We start from the raw sequence: 22,811 nt of genomic DNA, 5'->3' as shown, positions 1-22,811 counted from the left end.
TTGTTCTAATATAGATTAAGTAGGCATATAACTATAAAAATCGTCAGGCAGCTTGTCTGTGTGACTCCTGGGCTTCCCCACATGCATCAGCCAGATAAAAGGTGCCCTAAGGCGGTCCACAATAGGCACCAACTACCCACACTAGACACTGGCTGAAGGACTGGAGCTGATGAGCTCTGGTTGTCAATCTAGTTTTCTTTCTCTAAATATTCTGTAGTTTGCAGCTCTGCCTCCCCTCAGACAAGGAAGGGCTGTGAGAGACCAAGTGAAGCCCTGACACACTGCCCTCGGGCTCCACAGGAAACAGCAATGGAGGCCCACTGCCCCAGGCTTTCCTCCCACAGGAAGCAGCAGATGGCCCCCTGTCCACTTGGAGGACCTGCTTGGCTGACTGCTCCTAAGGAAGTCAGCCTGTTGCGTAGAGCAAGAGCAGAATGAACTGTTTGGACATTTCTGACAATCCAATATGGAGTCACTGTCAGCCATGGCATTCTGTCTACTGCTATGTCAAGACTGAAGTAACAGGGTGTAATGGGAATGCCCTTGGGAGGAGTCTGGAATGCCCAAAACCACAAGTCTGGACAATCAGATAAGGACTCTATCTGGACACAGATATGAGTGGGACCCCCAGCCCTGGTGGACTATAAGAACTCGGCTCCAACCACCCAATGCCCAAACTTGGCTATCTCACGGGTCACACTTGGAGTCCTGCCGGACTTCCACTCCACCAGACACATGCCACCACTGTAGCTGCCTGGCTTGAGGCCAATGCCTGCCTCTCCACCTACAGGCGCCACCAGTGACCAATACTTCCAGCCAGATACCCGGTCTGCTCAGTTCTTTCCATAAGCTCCCCTCTCCAAGTATAACCTGTGGGTCACTCCATTGGTTTATGTGGAGGTTCCCCTAATAAGCCTGGCATTGTGGAAAGATGCAAATGTGTGAGTGACTGCTTTCAAGGATGCTCCCTTGCTCATGACACCTGTAGAGCACAGGAGGCTTCACTGCTGATGGGAGCTAGCACAAATGGAACTCCCCACAATCCACTGGTGACCGCCCACAAACAAAAGTCTCCTGGGAATCCGAGAAGGGAAAGTTTCTTCTAAGTTACCTACTTGAAATAGCAGTGCTGGTCAAAGAACTAAATTTTATAAACTTCCTCAAATGTGAGGTTCCATCACACCCACGCTTTCTGTCTGATAATTCTAACAATTACAGCTATACTACTAGCAATCAACTGTGAAGTAGAAGAAGGACTATGTGCCAGTTGCTGGGCTAAAACGCTTTACATTAATTTTCTCATTTGACCCTCCAAATAACTCCACCACGTGGGTACTGTCATCCCCATCGTACAGATAAGGAAACTAAGGCTTAGGGAATTTACATACATTGGGCAAGATTAGTCAGCTTTTAAACAACTAGAACAGGATTTGAATTCATGGAGTTCTGAACCATAGCCAGAGCCTGTTTCCACCATCCTGGTTGTATAACATGCATATTTACATATACAAATAAAAATAAACAACTATTTACATAATATTTGTTATGTCCCTGACACCAGTCTAACATTATACCCACATTGCTCATTTAATCCTCACATCAGTTCTGATATCAGCTGCATGACTGTTTCCAATTTAAAGAGGAAGAGATCTGGGTTCAGGGCCCAAGGTCTGATGGAGCCAGCCTCAAACCCAACCCTACTGATATCCAAAGAGTCATGATACCTGTCACATGTTATTATGTTCATTTCACAGATGGGAAAACTGAGACTTAGGTTAAAGTTTCACACTCAGTAAATGATGGTTAACCCCAGGTGTCCAAGGCTCCAAAACAGATATATTACCTACCAAAGAAGAAATGAGTCTGACCTGTGGTGGCGTGGTGGATAAAACGTCGACCTGGAAATGCTGAGGTCAGTAGTTCGAAACCCTGGGCTTGCCTGGTCAAGGCACATATGGGAGTTGATGCTTCCTGCTCTTCCCCCTTCTCTCTCTCTCTCTCTCTCTCTCTCTCTCTCTCTCTCTCCCTCTATCTCTCCTCTCTAAAATAAATAAATAAAAATTTAAAAAAAGAAAACAATAAAATTAATAGATAATCTTTTAAGAAAAAAAGAAGAAGAAGAAATGAACCGGTTTCCACAGAGCCAACTGAATATCAAGTACATCAAAACTCTACAAATGTGTGGGCCAAGACTCTGTGCCCACCTTCTACAAGAGAAGGTAATTCCCAAAGCTGACCTTCAATTGCTGAGGCCACTACAGCAAAAGGGAGCATGCTTCTAGAAGCTATTGCAAAAAGTAAGCAAATCATGTGTTGTCTCTTTAAAACTGCTGTCAAAAAGATTAGGCTCAACTAGAGGCAAGCTTGGGGAATTAATGGGTGACTGTCTCTCTTGGAATAGCCCCTAGATGGTGCCCCCACCCACTATTGCGTGAGTGGTGGGTCAGACTCTCCAAAATAGAGCAAACCAGAACTGGTCCATCTGCGAAAAGTAGCTGAAAATAAAAAAGCAGGTCTCTGCTTCTTTGGAGAACAGACCTCACGGTGTCTCCCAGCACCACAGAGGCTGCAGCGACTTCACAGCCCCGCCCCCTGCGCGTTCCCTGGGGGCTTCATGCTCGCAGGGCTGTACAAAGGATCTGTTGTCTCACCGCCAAAGTGTACTCCGACGGAAAAGGGACTGGTGACAAAAGAGCCAAGGCTCACACTGCGATTTGGAGGAGCCTCCTTCAATTAGAGACTAAAAAATACCTTTTTTTTTTTTTATTGGAGTGGTAGGTGACTAAAAATCAATACAGAGAGAAATACTGTCCTCAGCACAATGGGAAAGGGAGCCAGCCAGTGAGCTATACAAAGGGAGAAACACACAAAGTCTTGCAGCTTCTTGTACCCTCAGCATGACATAAAAACTCCAGTGAACACCGACTGCGCTCCCAGCCAGGCGTGCGAGCCGCTGGGGTAGCAGGAAGCAAACAGACACAACCACTGCCCAGAACCACACAAATGGACTCCTTTATCCCACTCTCAGGTGCCCTTCCCCTTCTGGACCTCACCGCGCCCCACCCCTGCCCCTCTTGCTCTCTCCATTCCAGCGCCACCCTCCACTTCATCCTCCTTCCAACTCTCCATCTTGCCCCACCCTCTGTTTCCTCTCCAGCTTCAAATAAGCTGTTCCTTCTGCCTTCAGCCCCTTCTTTGCCATCTTCTGGGTCCTGGGTATGTTCTTCACTACTCTTAGTTCCCCCGTGGGCACCACCTGAGCCACCAGGACTTCCTTCCTCCAAGCCTTCCCTTTGCCCCTAACTTCTGACTCAGCATCTCTCTCCTCCAATAGTCTGTAAACTCCATGGGGGAGGAGCCTGCATTTATCCCCATGGCTGTCAGTCTAGTTTCAACAGTGCCAACACTGAGGCTCCAGGCTGGCCATTTCAGGTACACAGCTCACAGTCCATGAAGTGGATGGGATGGTAAAAGCAGCGTTGGCCAAGGACAGACAGGGCAGGTACTTGAGCACTGGCTCCCACGTATTGGCCATTTGGGGATGAAGGTAGCTTAGGCAGGAAGAGAAGACAAAATAAATTGCACCCTTACTGTAAAACACAAATTTTCTCCTCTTTAAAATGAATGGAGTTGTCAAAGAAATAAGAATTTTGTCCTACTCCCAACAGGCATCATTTTAAAGCACTGCTCAGCCTGTGCTATTGCCTGATGAGGTAAGGAAATAAATGACAGAACTTGAACTTGATTCATAGGGACAGTAACCTCACATCCAGATTGTTTCCAAGCAGCAGGAAATGCATAATGGGCACGTGTCCCACAGACACCTATGACTAGAACAGAGGCCCTTGCATGGGGCGAGTACGGAAGGGGTCCAGCAGTCCTGGAACATGGGAACATGGGTGCTAGATGACCTTCTCCAAGGGGTTACATGGGCCAGAAGAAGCCACCCACTTCACTCGGGCTCCTTTCCAAATTGACTCCAATTGAGAGGCCATCCTAGGGCAGGATGCCAGAGTTGGGAGCTGGCCATGGACAAGGACCAGCCTGGATTGAACTCCCCAGCTTGAACACTCAGCAGCTATGTGACCCTGGATAAGTCAGAAGCCAGAAACCTACTTCCAAAAGTAGACTGAAGAACCTCCCCGTGGGGCTCCCTGAGGACAGGATAAGATAACACAGCGCTAGTCAGACTTGGTTACACACCAGAACCTCCTGGGAGTTTTTCAAACTCCCCATGCCCAGGCCACACCTAGACCAGCTCAATTAGAACCTCTGTGGGTGCGGCCAGGCAGTCAAAGTTTTAAGCTTCCAGATGGTTCCAGTGTGCAGCAAAGTTTGTGAACCAGTAAGCTAATCCCTCTCAACACAGACGGCGATCCTTTGACTAGAAGCATCTCAGCTTTACCTGTGAGCCAGCTGGAAATGCAGAATCTCAGACAAATGAAATGAAATCTCCCTTCTAACAATATTCCTTGGCTATTCTAATGAATGTCATACTCTGTAAATGCTAAGATGAGATGCCTTAAGTGATGAGCCAGGTTCCTGGCCCCTGCACCCACTGTTTATGGGATCTTATTAAAAGCCCAAGGAGAGGCATTACAGCACGGCTGAAAGAAGACTGCCTGGGTTGGAATCTCAACTACCCACTACTAGTAAGAAGAAATTGGGCCTCTGTTGCTTCACCTATAACACGGGTTAATAACTAGTAATAACTCTGCCCAGCTCTGACAGGGATTGTAAGTATTCAATCAGATAACATGTAGATAGTGCTTAACATATGCTTTTCAGAGTCAGCACAGACAATGTAGTTATGATTCCAGCTCTAAGGATCCTGGCCCTTCAGGTGACAGCACTGGGTTGATTCGATGTCAGGGCTAAAAGAAACTCACTTTAAGTTGCAAGGGTATTTTTCAACAAATGATCCTGGGACTTTTGATATCTACATGGAAAGAATGAAGCTGGAACCCTACCTCACACCCTATACAAAAATTAATTCAAAATGGATCCAAGATCTCAATGTAAGAGCTACTCTTAAAAAAGAACATAGGCACAATTTTTTATGATGTTGGATTAGGCAATGATTTTTTAGATATGACATCAAAGTAAAACCAACAAAAAGGAAAACTGATAAATTAGAGTTTGTCAAAATTAAACTTTTGTGCTACAAAGGACATCACCAAGGTGAAAAGACAGCCCATTGAATAGGAGGAAATATTTGCTAATCATCTATCTTATAAGGGATGAGCATCTAGAATATGTAAAGAATTCTTTAAACTCAACCACTTAAAAAAAATAACACAATTTAAAAATGGGCAAAGGATCTAAACAGGAATTTCTCCAAGGAAGATATTCAAACGACCAACAAGTACATAAAAACATGCTTAACATTATTAGTCATTAAGGAAATGCAAGTCAAAACCACAATGGCTCAGACAAAAAGCAGGCTAGCAGCTGTTGGGAAGTGGGCTACACTGGGAAGGTATTGAACAAAAAGAAAATTCACAGACATGGACAACAGTGTGGTGGTTGCTGGGAATAGGAGAGGGGAAGTAGAGGAGAGTATAGGAGGGATAAATGGTGTTGGGTAGAGACTTGATTTGGGGTGGTAAACATACAATAGAGTATACAGGTGCTGTGTTGTAGAATTGTGCACCTGAAACCTGTATAATTTTGTTAACCAGTGTTAATAAATTTTTTTTAAATAAATAAAATTTTAAAACACACACACATAGTGATACCAGTTTATACTCACCAGGATGGCTATAATCAGAAAGACATAATAATAAGTGCTGGCAAGGATACAGAGAAGTCAGAACTCTCACACATTGCTAACAGGGATGTAATATGGTACTGTCACTTTAAAAAATAGTCTGGCAGTTCCTCAAAAGATTAAACTTAGAATTGCCATATGATCCGGTAATTCCATTCCTACATATAACCACACAAAAACCTGTACAACAAGTGTTCATAGCAGGATTAGTTATTATAGCCAAAGACTGGAACCAGCCCAAATGACTATCAACTGATGAATAAACAAACAAAATGTAGTATATCCAAATAATAGAAAATTATTTGAGCATAACAAAGAATAAAGCATCAGTACATGTTACAATACAGATATACTGTAAAAGCATTATATTCAATACTTAGTGAAAAAAATCAGTCACAAAAGACCACACACTGTATGACTCCATTTACATGAAGTGTCCAGGGTAGGTAAATCCTTGAGAACACAAAGTAGAAGAGGGTTTGCCTAGTCTCCTGGGAGGCAGGAGGTTTCAGAAGGAATGGGAAATGGCTGCTAATGAGGACAGGCTTTTCCTTGGTCTGATAAAAATCTTCTACAGTAGCCTGACCAGGCGGTGGCGCAATGGATAGAGTGTCAGACTGGGATGCAGAGGACCTAGGTTCGAGACCCCGAGGTCGCCAGCTTGAGCACAAGCTCATCTGGTTTGAGGGAAAAAAAAAAAAGCAAAGCTCACCAGCAGCTTGGACCCAAGTTCACTGGCTTGAGCAAGGGGTTACTCGATCTGCTGAAGGTTCATGGTCAAGGCACATATGAGAAAGCAATCAATGAACAACTAAAGTGCCACAACAAAAAACTGATGATTGATGCTTCTCATCTCTCTCTGTTCCTGTCTGTCCCTATCTATCCCTCTCTCTGACTCTCTCCCTGTCTCTGTAAAACAAAACTTCTACAGTTGACTGAGGTGATGGCTGTACAATTCTTCTTTTTTTTTTTTTTTTTTTTTGCTTTTTTGCATTTTTTTGAAGCTGGAAACAGGGAGAGACAGTCAGACAGACTCCCGCATGCGCCCGACCGGGATCCACCCGGCATGCCCACCATGGGGCGACCTCTGCCCACCAGGGGGCGATGCTCTGCCCATCCTGGGCGTCGCCATGTTGCGACCAGAGCCACTCTAGCGCCTGAGGCAGAGGCCACAGAGCCATCCCCAGCGCCCGGGCCATCTTTGCTCCAATGGAACCTTGGCTGCAGGAGGGGAAGAGAGAGACAGAGAGGAAGGCGCGGCGGAGGGGTGGAGAAGCAAATGGGCACTTCTCCTGTGTGCCCTGGCCGGGAATCGAACCCGGATCCTCTGCACGCTAGGCCGATGCTCTACTGCTGAGCCAACCAGCCAGGGCTATGGCTATACAATTCTGTGCATATACTGAATTGTATATTTTAAATGAATGACTTGTATCATATGTGAATTATATCTCACTAAAACTGTTAAAAAAAATTGCCAAGGTAACTGGCTGCTGTGTTTTCACGGTCAGGCCGGTGATTAGATAACTGTTTTTTAAATGAGAACAACCCAGTTATTAAGACAAGTTATCCACATGACAAATATCAGAAAGGAGATGTGAGAATATAATTTAAAATCATTGGCTATGCAAATGTGAAATTTCAAATATGTAAATGCACCACATTGTGATAAAAAGGAAGGATATACAGGCTAATTTCTTCCTGTTAATCCTGCTAAAATAACCTGTTCCTGCCATAGTGAGGTTTTGATGTTGTTGTTGATGAAGGCTTAATGCTCTTTTTTCTTGAATGAAGTTTGATAAATTATTTTTCCTGTAAGGTGCCTGCACAGAGAGATAAGTGCCACATATTAAAATATAACCACTTTGAGCATTTTTTATCCCCTTCCCCTCATGAGTGATATGGTCTCAGTCATCATTCTAACGGGAAAGTGTGTTCTGGGGAAGGGGGGCTGAGAGAGAGGGTGCCATTATGATTTTTGTGTCCTGATTCTGTGAATGAGACCGGATTGGTAATTATTTACTTAGATCAGATCTTCTTGGAGATGGGGAAAATATATACAAGACCAATAGGACTTCTTATGGATAAGAGCCTAAAATAAAGGCTAAAATCCTAAAATGTTAAAGGTGAAGAAAATCTCAGAGGCAGTCTCATGGTGGTTCTCAAAATGACAGAGAGAAAGACAGAGAGAGTCCCACCTTCTTGCAATGTTTTCTTATCTGCTGTCCTGTGAATGAGCACCCCCATACCCCAAGCCCAGAACTGTTTTAATCCAACTTCACAAGGTTGTAACATTTATTTGAGATAATACACTGCTCACAAAAATTAGGGGATATTTCAAAATAAATATGAAGTGATAAAAAAAAGAATTTGATTTTTTTTTTATTAAACAAGAACATCAGAAAAGCAAACAGTAAGTCAAAGAAAGTTGTTCGATTATACAAATGAGATGCAAAACCAACTTTTATTTCATTGGTGAAAATGCACTATACAAAAGGCTGAAAGTACGGGAGTATCTGCACGTTCCCTGATCCCCTAATTTGTGTAAGCAGTGTATATTATATGTAAGGCATAGCAGGGTGTCCTGGCAAAGGAGAAGCACTCAATAGTGTGATGACGACAAAGGCAATGATTCCAGCTTATCTTATGTAGAGTGAATTATACAAGTTGTGAGTATCCTACTTACGAGCTTTCAAACTTCACTCAGACACTGTGCGATGTCCCCTGGAAAAGGTTGTACCCCTGATCTGACTAATCCAGGGTTGCAAACTCAACATTTTGGGGGAACAGAGAGGCAAAATACATGACAGGAGGATAGCATGGACGCAGCAAACTGGGAGCTCCATGTGGGGTGGGGAGCTAGGACGCCACCCCTCTCAATTTTCCAAGCTTTGAATCAGGATATTTTTCTAGCACTTCATATTTTTATTTGATTTCATTTTTTTTCAAAGTCCACACAGGTCCAGTAACCCCTGTCTACAACCAGGACTAGCCTGGGGCCACAGGGCACAGCTGTGATACAGATGTTAATTCTGACTCCCCATCTCCACTGAAGCAATTCCTGGGGTGTGAACATCCACATTCCACTCTGTGCTCACTTTTGCCACAGGAAGAGGGCTGAACCCACTTCCCAGGAGTAAATCATCTCCACCATTTATGACCTCAGAGGCTAACTCTGAGTTCCTGGTAAGAACCACACCGCTCCCAGACCATGGCCAAAGGGACTACAGCAACAGATGCCCAGCTCACCAAGGGGTAGTGCATGGAGCACGTTGGGGAAGTCCTCATGGAAACAGCCGGCCTGACTCAACAAACTTCTTAACAGAGGCCACGGTGTAGCTGGCCACACAGCTGCCGCGTGCCGCGTCCCCTGCAAGTCTGGCCATGCCTGGGGCTGCTCCCACGGCCCCTGGCAGCTGGCAGCGTCTGCTCACCTCTTGGTGAAAGTGTTGGAACCAGCACCTTTGCCCTATCTGAAGTTCTTACAAAGGCACCTGCTTGAGAAAAGAGATGCCTCCTCACTAGAGGGTGCCGGAATACTTGTTAGCAACTCCCCGTCATGGCCAAGATAAAGGTCTGCTTTCTGATGGACACCACAGGCTTCTAGGGGCCACTGCACAAATTCCTCCCTGCAAAGCCCATCAAACAGTGAGGAGCTGCTCTGGACCACTGGGTGCACAGTGACGGAGGTTTTTAAGTGTATTCCCAAAGAGATAATTTTCCTTCCCAACAGACATGACCGCCCCCCAAAAAAATCAATTAAAAAATACACAAGAGGCCCTGGCCGGTTGGCTCAGTGGTAGAGTGTCGGCCTGGCGTGCAGAAGTCCCGGGTTCGATTCCCGGCCAGTGGGCACACAGGAGAGGCGCCCATCTGCTTCTCCACCCCTCTCCCTCTCCTTCCTCTCTGTCTCTCTCTTCCCCTCCCACAGCCAAGGCTCCATTGGAGCAAAGGATGACCCGGGCGCTGGGGATGGCTCTGTGGCCTCTGCCCCAGGCGCTAGAGTGGCTCTGGTCGCAACAGAGCGACACCCCGGGCGCATGCAGGAATGTCTGACTGCCTCCCCGTTTCCAGCTTCAGAAAAATACCAAAAAAAAAAAAATACACAAGAAAATAAAGTCCACATTTGGCCCTGATAGTACAAAGCATTGTGTGGTGCCCGCCAAGCAACCACCACAGCTCAGGGTGTGCGATCACCGGTATCCCAGCTCATTTTTAACAAAGATTCTGATTGCTGGAACAGGCTGTCATCCCTCCCCTGAATGAGTGCAAATGAAATATCAATAAATTCTAACTACCTTTTCACTTTCCCCCCATCACCTAATTTAGAAAACATAAATAACCCCCCATGTTTGCAGGACCAGCTGTTGCTTACCTCCGCACAGGAAACGCAGTGAAGACCAAAAAAAGACGACTGATGCAGCCACACATCTTTGGTGAAACATACTAACTATGCGTTCAAAATATTTCTGAAAACCTTTAATTTGTTGCCAGTAATTCATACAATTATAGCCAATGGCCTTTTATTATTGTTATTATTAGTCCTGTGACTTAGTTTTATCATTTGGATCTTTCGATTGTGACACTTCAGTGATTCACTATAATTTCCTCCCACCCATTAACCTTTTAAGATTTCCTTTACCTCACACAAGTATAAATTGAGTGGCATTATTTTCAACCTGGTCTGGTGTGCTGAAATAACCATGTACGACTCTGAAAAATCAAAGGGAGAACCTATTGCTGCGCTGAGCTCCCCTCCCCACCCCTACCCCACCCCACCCACTGTGGGTCAGACAGTGTCCTGCATGAGTACCTGTCACCTGCTCTTCTGTTCTAGAGGGTGAGGCCATCCGAGAGCCTCAGGGACCCCGGCAGCTCTGCACGGGCTCCCTGAGGGGGTGTAATTGTTACTTGGGCTGAAGGCAGGGACCTGCCCTGTAATTTCACACAGGGTCTCGTGGCCACAGAGCTCTCTCCTCTAGGCTGCTTGGTCTACTCAGTCTTGACCAAAGCGACACGAAATCTTTCAAAATGAATTTCTTTTTTAATAGAAAACATAAATAGGCAAGGGAAATGAGAATTATGATTTTAAATGACATTTTGCTTTGGAAGCTAAGGCAATCTTTTCTCTTTTTCTTTATCACTATATAGCAAAAACCAAATCCAAACTTCACTTGTGAGCCAGAGGACAAATGGATCATTTAGTGGGAACAGTGGGCGGGAAGGCAAAAACATGCAGGAAACGCTTGGGGCCTTACCTAGCACTGTGTCCTGGTGACCAGAGGGTCTTGCCAAGCCTGAGCACTTACCCCGTGACATCATCATTACCGGTGTGACAGACCATGGACACTCACCGAGCACACTACCTGGACTCTGGGGACATGAGGAGAAACATGACTGTCATGTTCCTGCCCCCATGAAGCAGGTTCTATGGCACAGTCTGGCAAGCTGCAAGTCAACGCTGAGATAAACAGAGTCAGTACAACTTCTCTCACAATGTGGACCAGGTGGTGGCACAGTGGATGGACAGAGCCTCAGCCTGGGACATTGAGACTCTGAGGGCACCAGTTTGAGTGCAGGGTTGCTGGCTTCAGTGTGAGAGCATAGACATGACCCCATGGTCGCTGGCTTGAGCCCAAGGTCACTGGCTTGAGCAGAGGCCACTGGCTCGGCTGGAGACCCCCAATCGAGACATATATGAGAAAGCAATCAAAACATGGATAAAGGGAGTAAGCAGGATGCTGTGACAGACAGTGCTTGCAGGGGTGGGCAGGGCTCTAGATGAGTGCTACAGTCCAGCAATGCTACAGCTGGGACAACACCAAGCCCAGCATCCACTATTCTCAGCATCGCTCCAAAATTCTCCTTCATGACATCACTCAGATTTATGGAACTCCTCTTGAACCTGCTCATAGCATCAGTTTGTTCCATTTCTTAGGGGTAGCAGGCTGCCTGTGTTTACTACCTGACAAAGGAGGAGAAACATCTGCCCAGCCTGGGGGCATGCACCGTAGCTCCAGAGGCCAGCCTGTGCTTTAGTACCAAAAGCTCACTCAGTCAGACAAAGGGAACACCAGGGAATTGCGGTTATTTTGCTAAGTCATGACCTCACTATACTGACTTCCTCCTCCCTCCCCTGTATAGGAATCAAGTCTTCCTTTATCAGTATCAACCAAATATGAAGGAAGGAAAGAAAGAGGAAGGATAGAGGAAGGGAGAAAGATGATTTGTTTTCCTCTATGGAAGTCATTAACCTTTTATTCCCACTCTTAGCAGGTGGCCTGATGTCTGCCCATTTCAACTTTTCCATTCACCTAGTCCTAAAAGCGGGTTCTAAAAGCAGGTCCGCAGGAGGGACTGAGCTGAAACCCACAAACTAGAGTCTAAGCTGGAGCAGCTTGACTTGGAGCAGCACACACACATCTCACTTACACAAACAGACAGTGAAGGGTCTAGAAAGTCTATGAACCCCACAGTTTCTCTATAATGAAGCTCAAATCCACTTCTTTTCCCTTCAATATTCAGGAATTCTCTGGTCAAAGGAATAGATATAACCCATGATCACTCTGATTTCTAGGTATCCTGACTCCAACGAGAAGGTCTGTGAGTCAGTCAACAATTATTTAATGAGCAATTAACTATAGGTTCAGACCCTGTGATGGGTACTGGAGCTAGAGTCAGGACAAAAATGTAAAGTGGTATGGTATGGTATGGTATGGTACGGTACTGTATTAGTATAGATGGTTGGAAAGGGTAGTAAGAGGCAGTTTATTAAAAGAAGACAAAAAAGAGAGGAGAGGAAGAAGAAATGACCAATAAACCTATAAAAAATGGTCAATTTTCCTACATGGTCCCATAAGAGAACCACAGTGACTCAGGTCCTCAAAGGATAGGGTCCTTTTCCAAAGACAAAGTCTGTACCAGCTCGTTTTCTTGGAACTAGTGACTTTCTCCTATGGTAGGGTGTCCCAGTACGTCCAAACCCGTGCCTGGCTCACACCCCTCTCAGTGGGATGATGGGCAGCCAGCACTGGGCCTCCTCTGTGCTGTGGCACTGACAGCCATGTTCCGTGACACTGTGTGATTTCCCCCAAACCCTGGTGCAGGGCAGGTGGAGAACCAGAAAAGACCCATCGTGCCAGACAGTGAGGAGTTAAAGAAATAAAGCAAAATGAGGTTCCCACCTTTTGCCTTTAAGGTGGACAAAGACTAAAAAACTAACAACTGTCCAATGCTAGAGTGGAAAGGGAAGAAACAGTAGCTGTCCTGCCACACAGGTGGCAGCACAAGCGGGCAGATGCCATCTGGGAGACAAGCTGGCAAGGTACCAAAATCCTTGATCTTACTCCTAAGAATACATCCTAATGAATGCGTCAAATAAATGGACAAATGCTTCTCTGTAGGAGAGTTCATCGTGTTATTGTTTATAATAGTGAAACATTGCAAATGATATCAATGCTCCCCAAGAGACAATTGCTGACTGGGACATCCAGGAAGAAGGCTACTATCCAGGCATGCAGAACAGAAGTATGCATTCACAGACATGGGAAGATGTCCACAACACTTAAACTTTAAACAAGAAAAGAAAAGCTGGTTATAAGGAAGTATACCCCACTGTTTTAGAAGTGAATATAAACACACATGTGTGCATACACATGTGTGTATACACACATGCTCAAATAGAAGAAAAATCTGGAAGAATAGAAATTAAGATGTTTAAAAGCAAAAGGTGTTAAAGATGGTATGCCCTTTAGTGGTGTGACCCCTTCTTTCCCCTTCATCGTTTTCTTCACATTCTTTTACAAGCACCATGCATTGTACAATCAGTAAAAACAAAAAAGTATTAAAAAAAAAAAAAAGCATGGTTGAGGTGAGTTACACAGAAAACCCCAAACTAACTCTTCCATATAACTGAAAATGGGAAACTTCTAGTCAAATATTTACAAATGGGACAAAAGAACCATGAAGTTGAGGAAGGTTTGGTACAGTGGTCTACCCACATAAAAGAGCTCTTTCTATAGGCCAACATAGAAGAGGAGGACTACTAGGATACAGTTCACCAAGCCGACCCGACTTCCAGCACCAGGGGCTGGTGGAACGGGAGGTGACTGAGGAGCCAGAGGTGAAGTGGCCCATGCACAATGCCCAGCAGTTCTCCCTTCCTCCCTTCCTGAGAAGCTCGTCTCCCGCAGGAGGCAAGCGAGTGGCTCACTGTCAATGTGGGTGGGACAGCAGCCTCCTGGGCCTCTCTGTGAGGCTCCAAAGTATGTTAGCGGAAACCCCAACCCCATTTGGGGTGAACTCCATGAAGACCACACGGTCCCCTGTGGTTTTACCCTCAATCATTAACCAAGAATGGTTCGCTGACCTCATCAGAACTGGTGAGTCTAGATTGTTACTATTTTTTGTTTCTTCTGGTTTGAGGTTTCTACTTTAAATTCTATAACATATAGGCATGGAATTTTGTAATCCAGTATGCAAAAAAGAGAGGGAGAAAGAGAAAGGGAGGGAGAAAAGAAGGTAAATAGGCCACAGGAAAAGCAACCCCAAAAATAATAGTCTTTTCCTTCTTCACTTGTGACTTAAAACTTCTTTTTTATTTATTTTTTTTAAGTAACAAATTTACTCCTCTTTCAAGGAGCAAGTTTTGAAATTTTGAGATGAGATCAGACATGAACACAAGGCAGAAAAAATTTTTAGATGTGGACAGTCACCTTGCTGAGGCCATCATGGCAACGTTTGGGGTCTTCTACCCCTAATCACTACAGCTCATTTTAGACTTAATATTAGAGTCCTTATGATCTAAGAGTCATTTTATACAGGGAGGATCAGGTGTCTTAGAACCTTTACTTAATTTAAAAGCTTATAAAAAATACGGTTGATTTCATTTCCAACTTAATGGGTGTCATTTTGAAAGTGTGTCACGCCGACAATCTGCACCTTGCCTGCAGATACAAATGGCTTTTGAACCAGAAGTGTTCATGGAAGTCCTGTAGACATTAATCCCTCCCATAGCATGTATTTTTCGTATACAGCATGCTTTCCTTGGGCGCACCCTGACTTTCACACCTCAGCAAATATATATTTACATAAAAACATAGGTGTGTTTTATAGTCATACATATGTAGACACATACCCATCAAGAAAACAGCTAGAGAAAGTCGCTTTAATAGTAGCCTCTAGCTTTTTTGGGAAGAGGGGGCGTAAATCTCTTCCGCGAAGGGAAAATTCCATCTTTCTTGAGTAGGTAAATGTTTATTAAATGCAAATGCTGATATTCGTTCCCTAGGAAAAACGTCTTGCTGCATGTGGAATTTCTCGATAAAAAGCTTTCAAGTCCCAGGTTCCTCCAGATAAACCCCTATCGGTGAACCGAGGCGTGAATGCACTGAAATTGAATTACTGTACAACAGCAATTACTTTCCACAGTACAGCTGTAATGGGAATCGGCCCCGCCATGAACAGCAGGTAGCCAGAGGAAGGGGGAAACTCCACGTACAACCGACCCAGGCTCTCTCGACTTCTCCCAAGGAGCGAGCGCATTTATTTTTAAGCAGAACCCTCTTCCTCGAGTGCTGGAGCTGTCATTTTATCAATGTGAATCGAAAAATAAGCAAAACAGGATTAAGTTTATTTACAAGTATGAGCTTCATGTTGCTTTCAAAATTCACTCAATATCTCATCCAAGTTCTGAAAACAACAGAATTCTCACTTTGTGAGTTTAGCTACGACCTGCTCTTTTGTCTCTTCACAGTCCCCATTGAAGTTTGTTCTCTTAGAGACTTTTAGATAACTGAATTGGAACAGCCAATAAAATGCTTAATGTTTTGGCTGATGTGCTACCGTGATGGATACCATTCGATAATCCTCTCTGTGAACCCTGTGCAAGTTTCTGGAGGCCTGAGTTCCGTAAAGCCCAATGGTGGGAGCTGTGTGGGCCAGTGCCTGGCCATGAAACCAGGAACACCCAAAACCAGGACAGATGGGCGTTACAATTCCTGCCCAAATCAGTGTGATGAAGGCAGTGCCCACCCTGGAGGCAGTGCTAGAATCTCTCTCAAACGTACATCCTGATCATTAGATATGAGTTCAGTTCCTCAGTCACCTGCTACAGGGGCCTCAACGGCAAGCGCTCAGCTGTGCCTGCTCAGAGGTCCCTGGAGGGGCTGGACGATCCTCCAGCTGTGCAGTGACTGGCGTGCACTGCTCCAGGGGGAGGCTCGGGTTTCAAAGACAAAGGAAAGCCCGGCAACCTGCCCCGAGAGGAATGCCTTCTCCCCCCTCTCAGTCAGGGAAAAGAATTTGTCACCGTCAGCAAGACAGAAGAAAGGGGAGCTGTGTCAGACATGCCTCCAATCAGAATCTGACATGGGCTGAGACCGGTGACCAGTCGAGCATTTCCAGGTGTCATTTAAGAAATGCCCAATGGGAGTCTTCAGCTGCCCGAGGACTGACACACGTCACTTCCTCCATTCCTAGCATGTGAAATATCTCCCTTGAAATGTTAATGAACTGAAAGCACATCAATTCCATTTCTTGTCCATTCATAGGACATAAAACTTGATAAACTGCTTAGCAGCAACATCAATTGAGGGCTTGGCCACATGAATAAGTCCGAACAAAGAAGTTGGGGGATAGATAATGCTTTGGGCACAATCATCATGCACCAGAGCAAGGAGCAGTGCGGCCACCTCAGACCTGATCTAGATCTAAGTTAAGACCACCTACACCAAGTGGATTTGGAAAAATTATTTAAACCACCAATAAAGGCATTAAAACACACTAGAAAATATTAGTTAAAAAATACTACCATACTGACGTTACCACTGTAATGGCAATTATTAAAGCTGAGGTTATTTGTAATTTGCATATAGTCCATTACCAGCCAGATAACAGAGATTATGAAATGAGCAGCCCACTTCAGGTTTCACATTTACTTCAGACATCTGACGGCGAGAAAATAGGACTTTCTGTGATAGGATAATTGCATAATGGAGAGTAATTCAAATAGGCGAAGAGTATGATAAAATCACTCTGATTCAACTAATCACTGGGAAAAGTGATGGGGTAAAATGATGAAATCAAGCCAGAAGGGACAGAAAAAGATCAACACCGTAGAACAGCGAGAGACGGCAGTCCTGTCAGAGGACGGGCTACTCCTTCCTTTTTCCAGCACTAACTTAGCTGCCTGCACACACTAAAGGTGTTAGTGCCATTTTCTAAATTTCTGTTGCCACACTCATGAATATTTTATATACATCAATGGAAATTTTAATCATTAGTGTTGTTTGCGAGTATTTTCTTCCATATGATGCTGAGTCCTCCCAGCCATCCACCGTTGATGAGTACTTGGTGCTGAATCCGTTTGTGGCAGGAAGACACTCGCAGAGGCACTAGGCTCTCCACCCTGACTCGCTGCTGAGGGTGGACATGGGGGCTTGGAAATGGGAGACAGCTCGGTGTGGGGCACAGTGATGGAGCGCATGCTAAAATCTGTTCTTTTCCTAGGCTGTTGGAGAAGAAGGTCGCTGCTCAGTGGGTGGCACAGGAAAGAAAGGGCCCTGTGCCCTTTCTAGGTGTCTTCTAGGCCAGTGGTCCCCAACCCCCAGACCGCAGACTGGTACCGGTCCGTGGGCCATTTGGTACCGGACCGCAGAGAAAGAATAAATAACATACATTATTTCCGTTTTATTTATATTTAAGTCTGAACAATGTTTTATTTTTTAAAAATTACCAGATTCCTTCTGTTACATCTGTCTTAAGACTCACTCTTGATACCTGTCTCAGTCACATGATACATTTATCCATCCCACCCTAAAGGCCGGTCTGTAAAAATATTTTCTGACATTAAACCGGTCTGTGGCCCAAAAAAGGTTGGGGACCACTGTTCTAGGGCAATGCTGCAAATAATGACTCCACGGCAAAACCTCAGGCACATTTGGATTTGAGGTCTTCACTCTCCAAATGCTCCTAAATCCCACAGGCAAATAGCAACCATTCCTATTCAAGAAGTAAGGCATCATTATAGTGTGGCCCAACATAAACCAACATCCAGGAGGCCTCCCAGCAGCCACCTCATCTCATTCCAAATGCCACAGGGTTCATGACTGTTGCCAAGAGAGCTGCGCGGCTGACAAGGGGGGACAGGGCCAATCTCAACAAAGAAACTCTCCCGACCAAACCCAACTTGACATACAAGCCCTCTTTCCTGTTCTAAGGTTGGGAGCAGTGGAGAAGCCCACGTCACTGGACCAGTTAACCTAGATTTTATGGCATCAAGCGTGCTCACAAAGGGCCTTGTACATCTATTTTGAAACACATAAAATATACATTTCAGAGAATCCTGGAGGCCTTTACTGTGGGAACTTTTCAATTTAAACAGAGCAAATTTTTTTTTCCTTTTCAAAGGAACCACACCAATCATATCAGTCTTTTATTTTGTTTCAACTTCACTAATTTAAAGCAAAAGGGTTTCAAAATTTGATTCCCTCCTGTCATTGCCCGGAAGCCTCCTGAAGCTTCAAGGCTCCCTCACGATTAAATCTTCACACTTAGAAGATCCCTTGAGCAGGAATAACAGCCAACACAGACTGAGCATTTACTGTTCCCCATACCCTGTGCTGTGCCCTGCACACAGATACACACAGAGGTACTGCAGTGCTCCTGCCTGGGGGGAGAGGTACACCACTGAGTCTGCCCACGTGACCTGGGCAAAATACTTCACCCTGCCAGCCCTGCGGGCTCATCCCTGAAACAACAGTGTCTCACTCCCAGGGTCGATGCAAGAGTGAAGTGAGTTGACCAGTGTGCAGGACCTGGTACACAGTGAACTCAGTAAGCATAAGCAGATTAGTACATCACTGACTCTTCCCAGGGAGAAAGGTCAATGAGGAAAAAGCTCTACTGGATTGCTAGCTTTGCTCACCAGCCTCCCACCATGGGGCAGAGCTGAGATTCGTCCCTGGCTCACCTGCCATGTGGGCCCCTGCCTCTGAGCAGCGGATTCCAGGCTCTGGTGCTGGCTGGTCCACTTTGCCAGGGTGACATGCTGCACAGCATCCCCCCACCCCGAGTTTCACACCCCAGGGCTTTCTTGCCTGTCAATGGCAGAAGTCATTGGACATTCATGTCTCTAGATCTACTCTAAAATTTTGTGATTCACAAGGAAATGCCAGTTAAAACAATAATAGCATTTCCCCTTCTCAGACTGACAATATTGTTAGTGCTATTTAAAGCAGATCAAACATCTTTATTGTTTCTGCAAGAGTTCAGGAAAAGGAGCCATCACACACCGCTCCTGTTGGAAGTAGTGAACTGGCACAGCCCTGCTAGACAGAAATGTTTTCACAGGCATAACAAGCCTTGAAGACTGGGTCACAGCCTCTGAACCACCTTCTGTGTCCAGGAGTTCATCTTAAGGACTTGTTACACGTGCAGAATGCTGAGGGTTCGGAAGTGAAGAGTGCGGCCCTGGGGTCTCCGTGTGCTTGGAGCCCCCCTCTCACTCACCATGTGACCCGGGAAAGCAATTTCTGCCCCTCAGTCTCCTCCTTTGTGGAACAGAGACTGGCTGCACCCTCCGCCGTAAGGCTGTTATAAGGGGAAGTGTGTAACTGTAAAATCCTCAGAAGTAGACCCAGCAGAGCAGGTGCTGAGGTGCTTGATTGCTGCAGCAGTATTACACCAAACTTGCAAACTTATATCCAGATACAAGGGGCAACCAAATCAATTAAGACGTAAGAATATTATGCAGCCATTTAAGAAAAATCACAAAATACAGTGACACAAGAAAATGCTCATCCTATAATGGTATAAAGAAATGAAAAGAAACTGGATAAGAAGGTGAATAGGCAATGCAATCGCAAATTTGAAAAAAGAAAAACACCAGGTACAAGCATAAAAGTGCAAATTAAAAATACAGGAAGGGAGGAAAAACAAAGGAGCACGGTTGTGGTTTCCTGCTGGATGGTGGGACTTGGGACGCTTTTTTTCTGTTTAATACTTTTCAATATAGAAGGGTGGGCAAAGGGAGGTTTACAGTTGTAATACAAACAAATACTGTGTAATACAATAATTAACAGACAATAAATACAGGAATAAACTCTGTGCTTTACATGCTCACAACTGTACACCTACTTTTGCCCATGTATATAGTCTTAAAGTTCCCCCAAAGGGGTATTTATTTCATAAGTAAAAAAATAGTAATTGCCTTGGCTGGATACCTCGCCCCAAAGCACAGAGGTTGCCAGTTCAATCCCCGGTCAGGGCACATACAGCAGCAGACAGATGTTCCTGTCTCTCTCTCTTTCTTCCTTCCTCTCTGGCTAAAATTAATACATTTTAAAAATGTATTTTTAAATAGTAATTGTGGTGGATTTTTTTCAAGTGTCTGACTTGGATTTTAATGGCCACCACGCTGCCCAGAGAGAACACTGCTTGCTTCAGTGTCGTGACATAGCACACACGGGAGGCCACCACGCTGCCCAGAGAGAACACTGCTTGCTTCAGTGTCGTGACATAGCACACACAGGAGCCACCACGCTGCCCACAGAGAACACTGCTTGCTTCAGTGTCGTGACACAGCACACACGGGAGCCACCACGCTGCCCAGAGAGAACACTGCTTGCTTCAGTGTCGTGACACAGCACACACGGGAGCCACCACGCTGCCCAGAGAGAACACTGCTTGCTTCAGTGTTATGACATAGCACACATGGGAGGCCACCACGCTGCCCAGAGAGAACACTGCTTGCTTCAGTGTTATGACATAGCACACACGGAAGCCACCACGCTGCCCAGAGAGAACACTGCTTGCTTCAGTGTTATGACATAGCACACACGGGAGCCACCACGCTGCCCAGAGAGAACACTGCTTGCTTCAGTGTTATGACATAGCACACACGGGAGCCACCACGCTGCAGAGAGAGAACACTGCTTGCTTCAGTGTCGTGACACAGCACACACAGGAGCCACGACGCAGCTCCCAGGCCTGACTCTCCCAGCAATACTTCTGTGGCAGATAAAAACTTTTTTTTTTCTTCAAAGGCTTTCAGAGTTTCCACCAAAAAGTCTCAACTTATTTAAATTAATAATCATGCTAGCAGCAGAAGCTACCCTTTACTGAGCACTTTTCTATGCTAGGGTCTGTGTTATGTGACTCAAAAATTCTAACTGTATTTGATTTTTCAAGTATCTTCACACTTGCTGTGTGTTTTCCCCACTCACAGGTGAGGAAATTGAGGCTCATGAAGGCTGCTTCTCCCCAGTCCAAAGCTTAGGAGTGACAAAGGCGGACACTGAACCCAGGTCACAAGCATGCTCTTACCTACTAAACTACGACCCCTCCTTCCCTGAATCAAAATATGTAGTACAGCCCTGGCCGGTTGGCTCAGTGGTGGAGCGTCGGCCTGGCGTGCAGGAGTCCCGGGTTCGATTTCCGGCCAGGGCACACAGGGGAAGCGCCCATGTGCTTCTCCACCCCTCCCCCTCTCCTTCCTCTCTGTCTCTCTCTTCTCCTCCCGCAGCCAGGGCTCCACTGGAGCAATGTTTGCCCGGGCGCTGAGGATGGCTCTGTGGCCTCTGCCTCAGGCGCTAGAGTGGCTCTGATTGCGGCAGAGCGACACCCGAAGATGGGCATAGCATCGCCCCTGGTGGGCATGCCGGGTGGATCCCGGTTGGGCGCATGCGGGAGTCTGTCTGACTGCCTCCCCATTTCCAGCTTCAGAAAAATACAAAAAAAAAAAAAAAAAAAAAAAAAAAAATATATATATATATATATATATATATATATATATGTAGTACAAAGGGTTTTTGAGAGACACAAATGTGTGGGACCATTGGGTCTAAAGCAGAAGTAGTTACTTGTGGGAATTTCATTTAGCCAATTAAGTGTGCAAGAAGTTGAAGTAGGAAGTGTTCTTTTAGAGCAAAATGATTCTGGAGATAATCATTAAAACTGAAAGGTAAGTAAACTACACATTAGAAATAAAGAACTCTGCATACTACCGTTCTTTCCCACAATCCCGTGTCAGTATGGCATTAACATAGGGTTCTGCAACATTCACATGTCCTAAAGCAAGGAAGGAAGATGCCCCATTTAGCTGGCTATAAGGAATAAAGTCAGAAACCACCTTGGACATCCAAAATGATATGTCTGTGCTCTGTAGTTCTGTTCATTCTGCTGATACGAAATTTCAGGGGGCTCTTACCAGTCAAGACAAACATTATAATTACGGTAATATACCAACAGAAATAAAGAACTTCTGACTTCATCTAGATTAATTTACTCCTTTGAGATTTTCAATTCCACATTTTGACAAGCATTGCTTACATTTTCTATAGTTGCTTAGTTGAACCACAATGTACTTTTGAATGATTTTTGGTAATTAGGAAATGCATCACAGTCATAAGCCATTTTCTATGGCTGTACAATTGGTACTACCTCTGATGAAGGCATAAAATTTTAAGATGAAATCTGGTACCTGAACCATATATGGAAATAGCACTCCCATCCCTAGTAACTGCTTTTCCTGGTTAACTACACTTAAGAAAAGAAAGAGTTCATATAATAGCTGAGTCCGTTTTGACCTCTGAGAGTTGGGTTCGTCACAGCCAGGCCCTTGAAGCTGCCTCGTGTCCTCAGACAATAAGGAGCGGAAGCAGAGGTACTCACCCGCACTGCTTCAGACTTCTTGTGAAACATCTCCTCCATGTTCTTTGCCAGCTTTTTCACCAGCTGGAGGCCATCAATTTCTTCTATGGCAACATCCTTCTCATACTCTTTGTATTTCTGCAAGGAGGGAGGGCAACAGTAAAGGCACATGATACCACAAGCACCACACCCATGATGTCACAGCAACTTTACCTATAAGGAGTAAGTAGAAGTAGAGTTAAAATATGACTGTCTGTGTTGGATTTGGGGAGATTGGACTACCTTTCATAGTTACTAGAACAACTAGGGAGAAATATAAAAACTGGCTCTGACTCTCTTGGACACTTAACTTACATTCAAGAAAGGGATAAACCCTAATACAAATTAACTTTAT

The 22,811-nt window shown here is 45.1% G+C and overlaps 1 protein-coding gene across 1 annotated transcript in view; it reads right to left on the bottom strand.

Moving 5' to 3' along the window:
• Positions 1-22,811, bottom strand: part of CACNA2D3 (calcium voltage-gated channel auxiliary subunit alpha2delta 3) — a 1,003,844-nt gene that overhangs the window by 785,594 nt on the left and 195,439 nt on the right. Inside the window, exon 3 of the mRNA XM_066244394.1 lies at positions 22,439-22,555. Within this exon, the coding sequence (XP_066100491.1) occupies positions 22,439-22,555 (117 nt within the window). The remainder of the gene's footprint in view (positions 1-22,438; positions 22,556-22,811) is intronic.

The sequence above is a fragment of the Saccopteryx bilineata genome, chromosome 10, assembly GCF_036850765.1.
Source record: "Saccopteryx bilineata isolate mSacBil1 chromosome 10, mSacBil1_pri_phased_curated, whole genome shotgun sequence".
Lineage (NCBI taxonomy): Eukaryota > Metazoa > Chordata > Mammalia > Chiroptera > Emballonuridae > Saccopteryx > Saccopteryx bilineata.
Note: the sequence above shows the minus strand (reverse complement) of the source record. Positions and strands in the feature narration are given on the sequence as shown.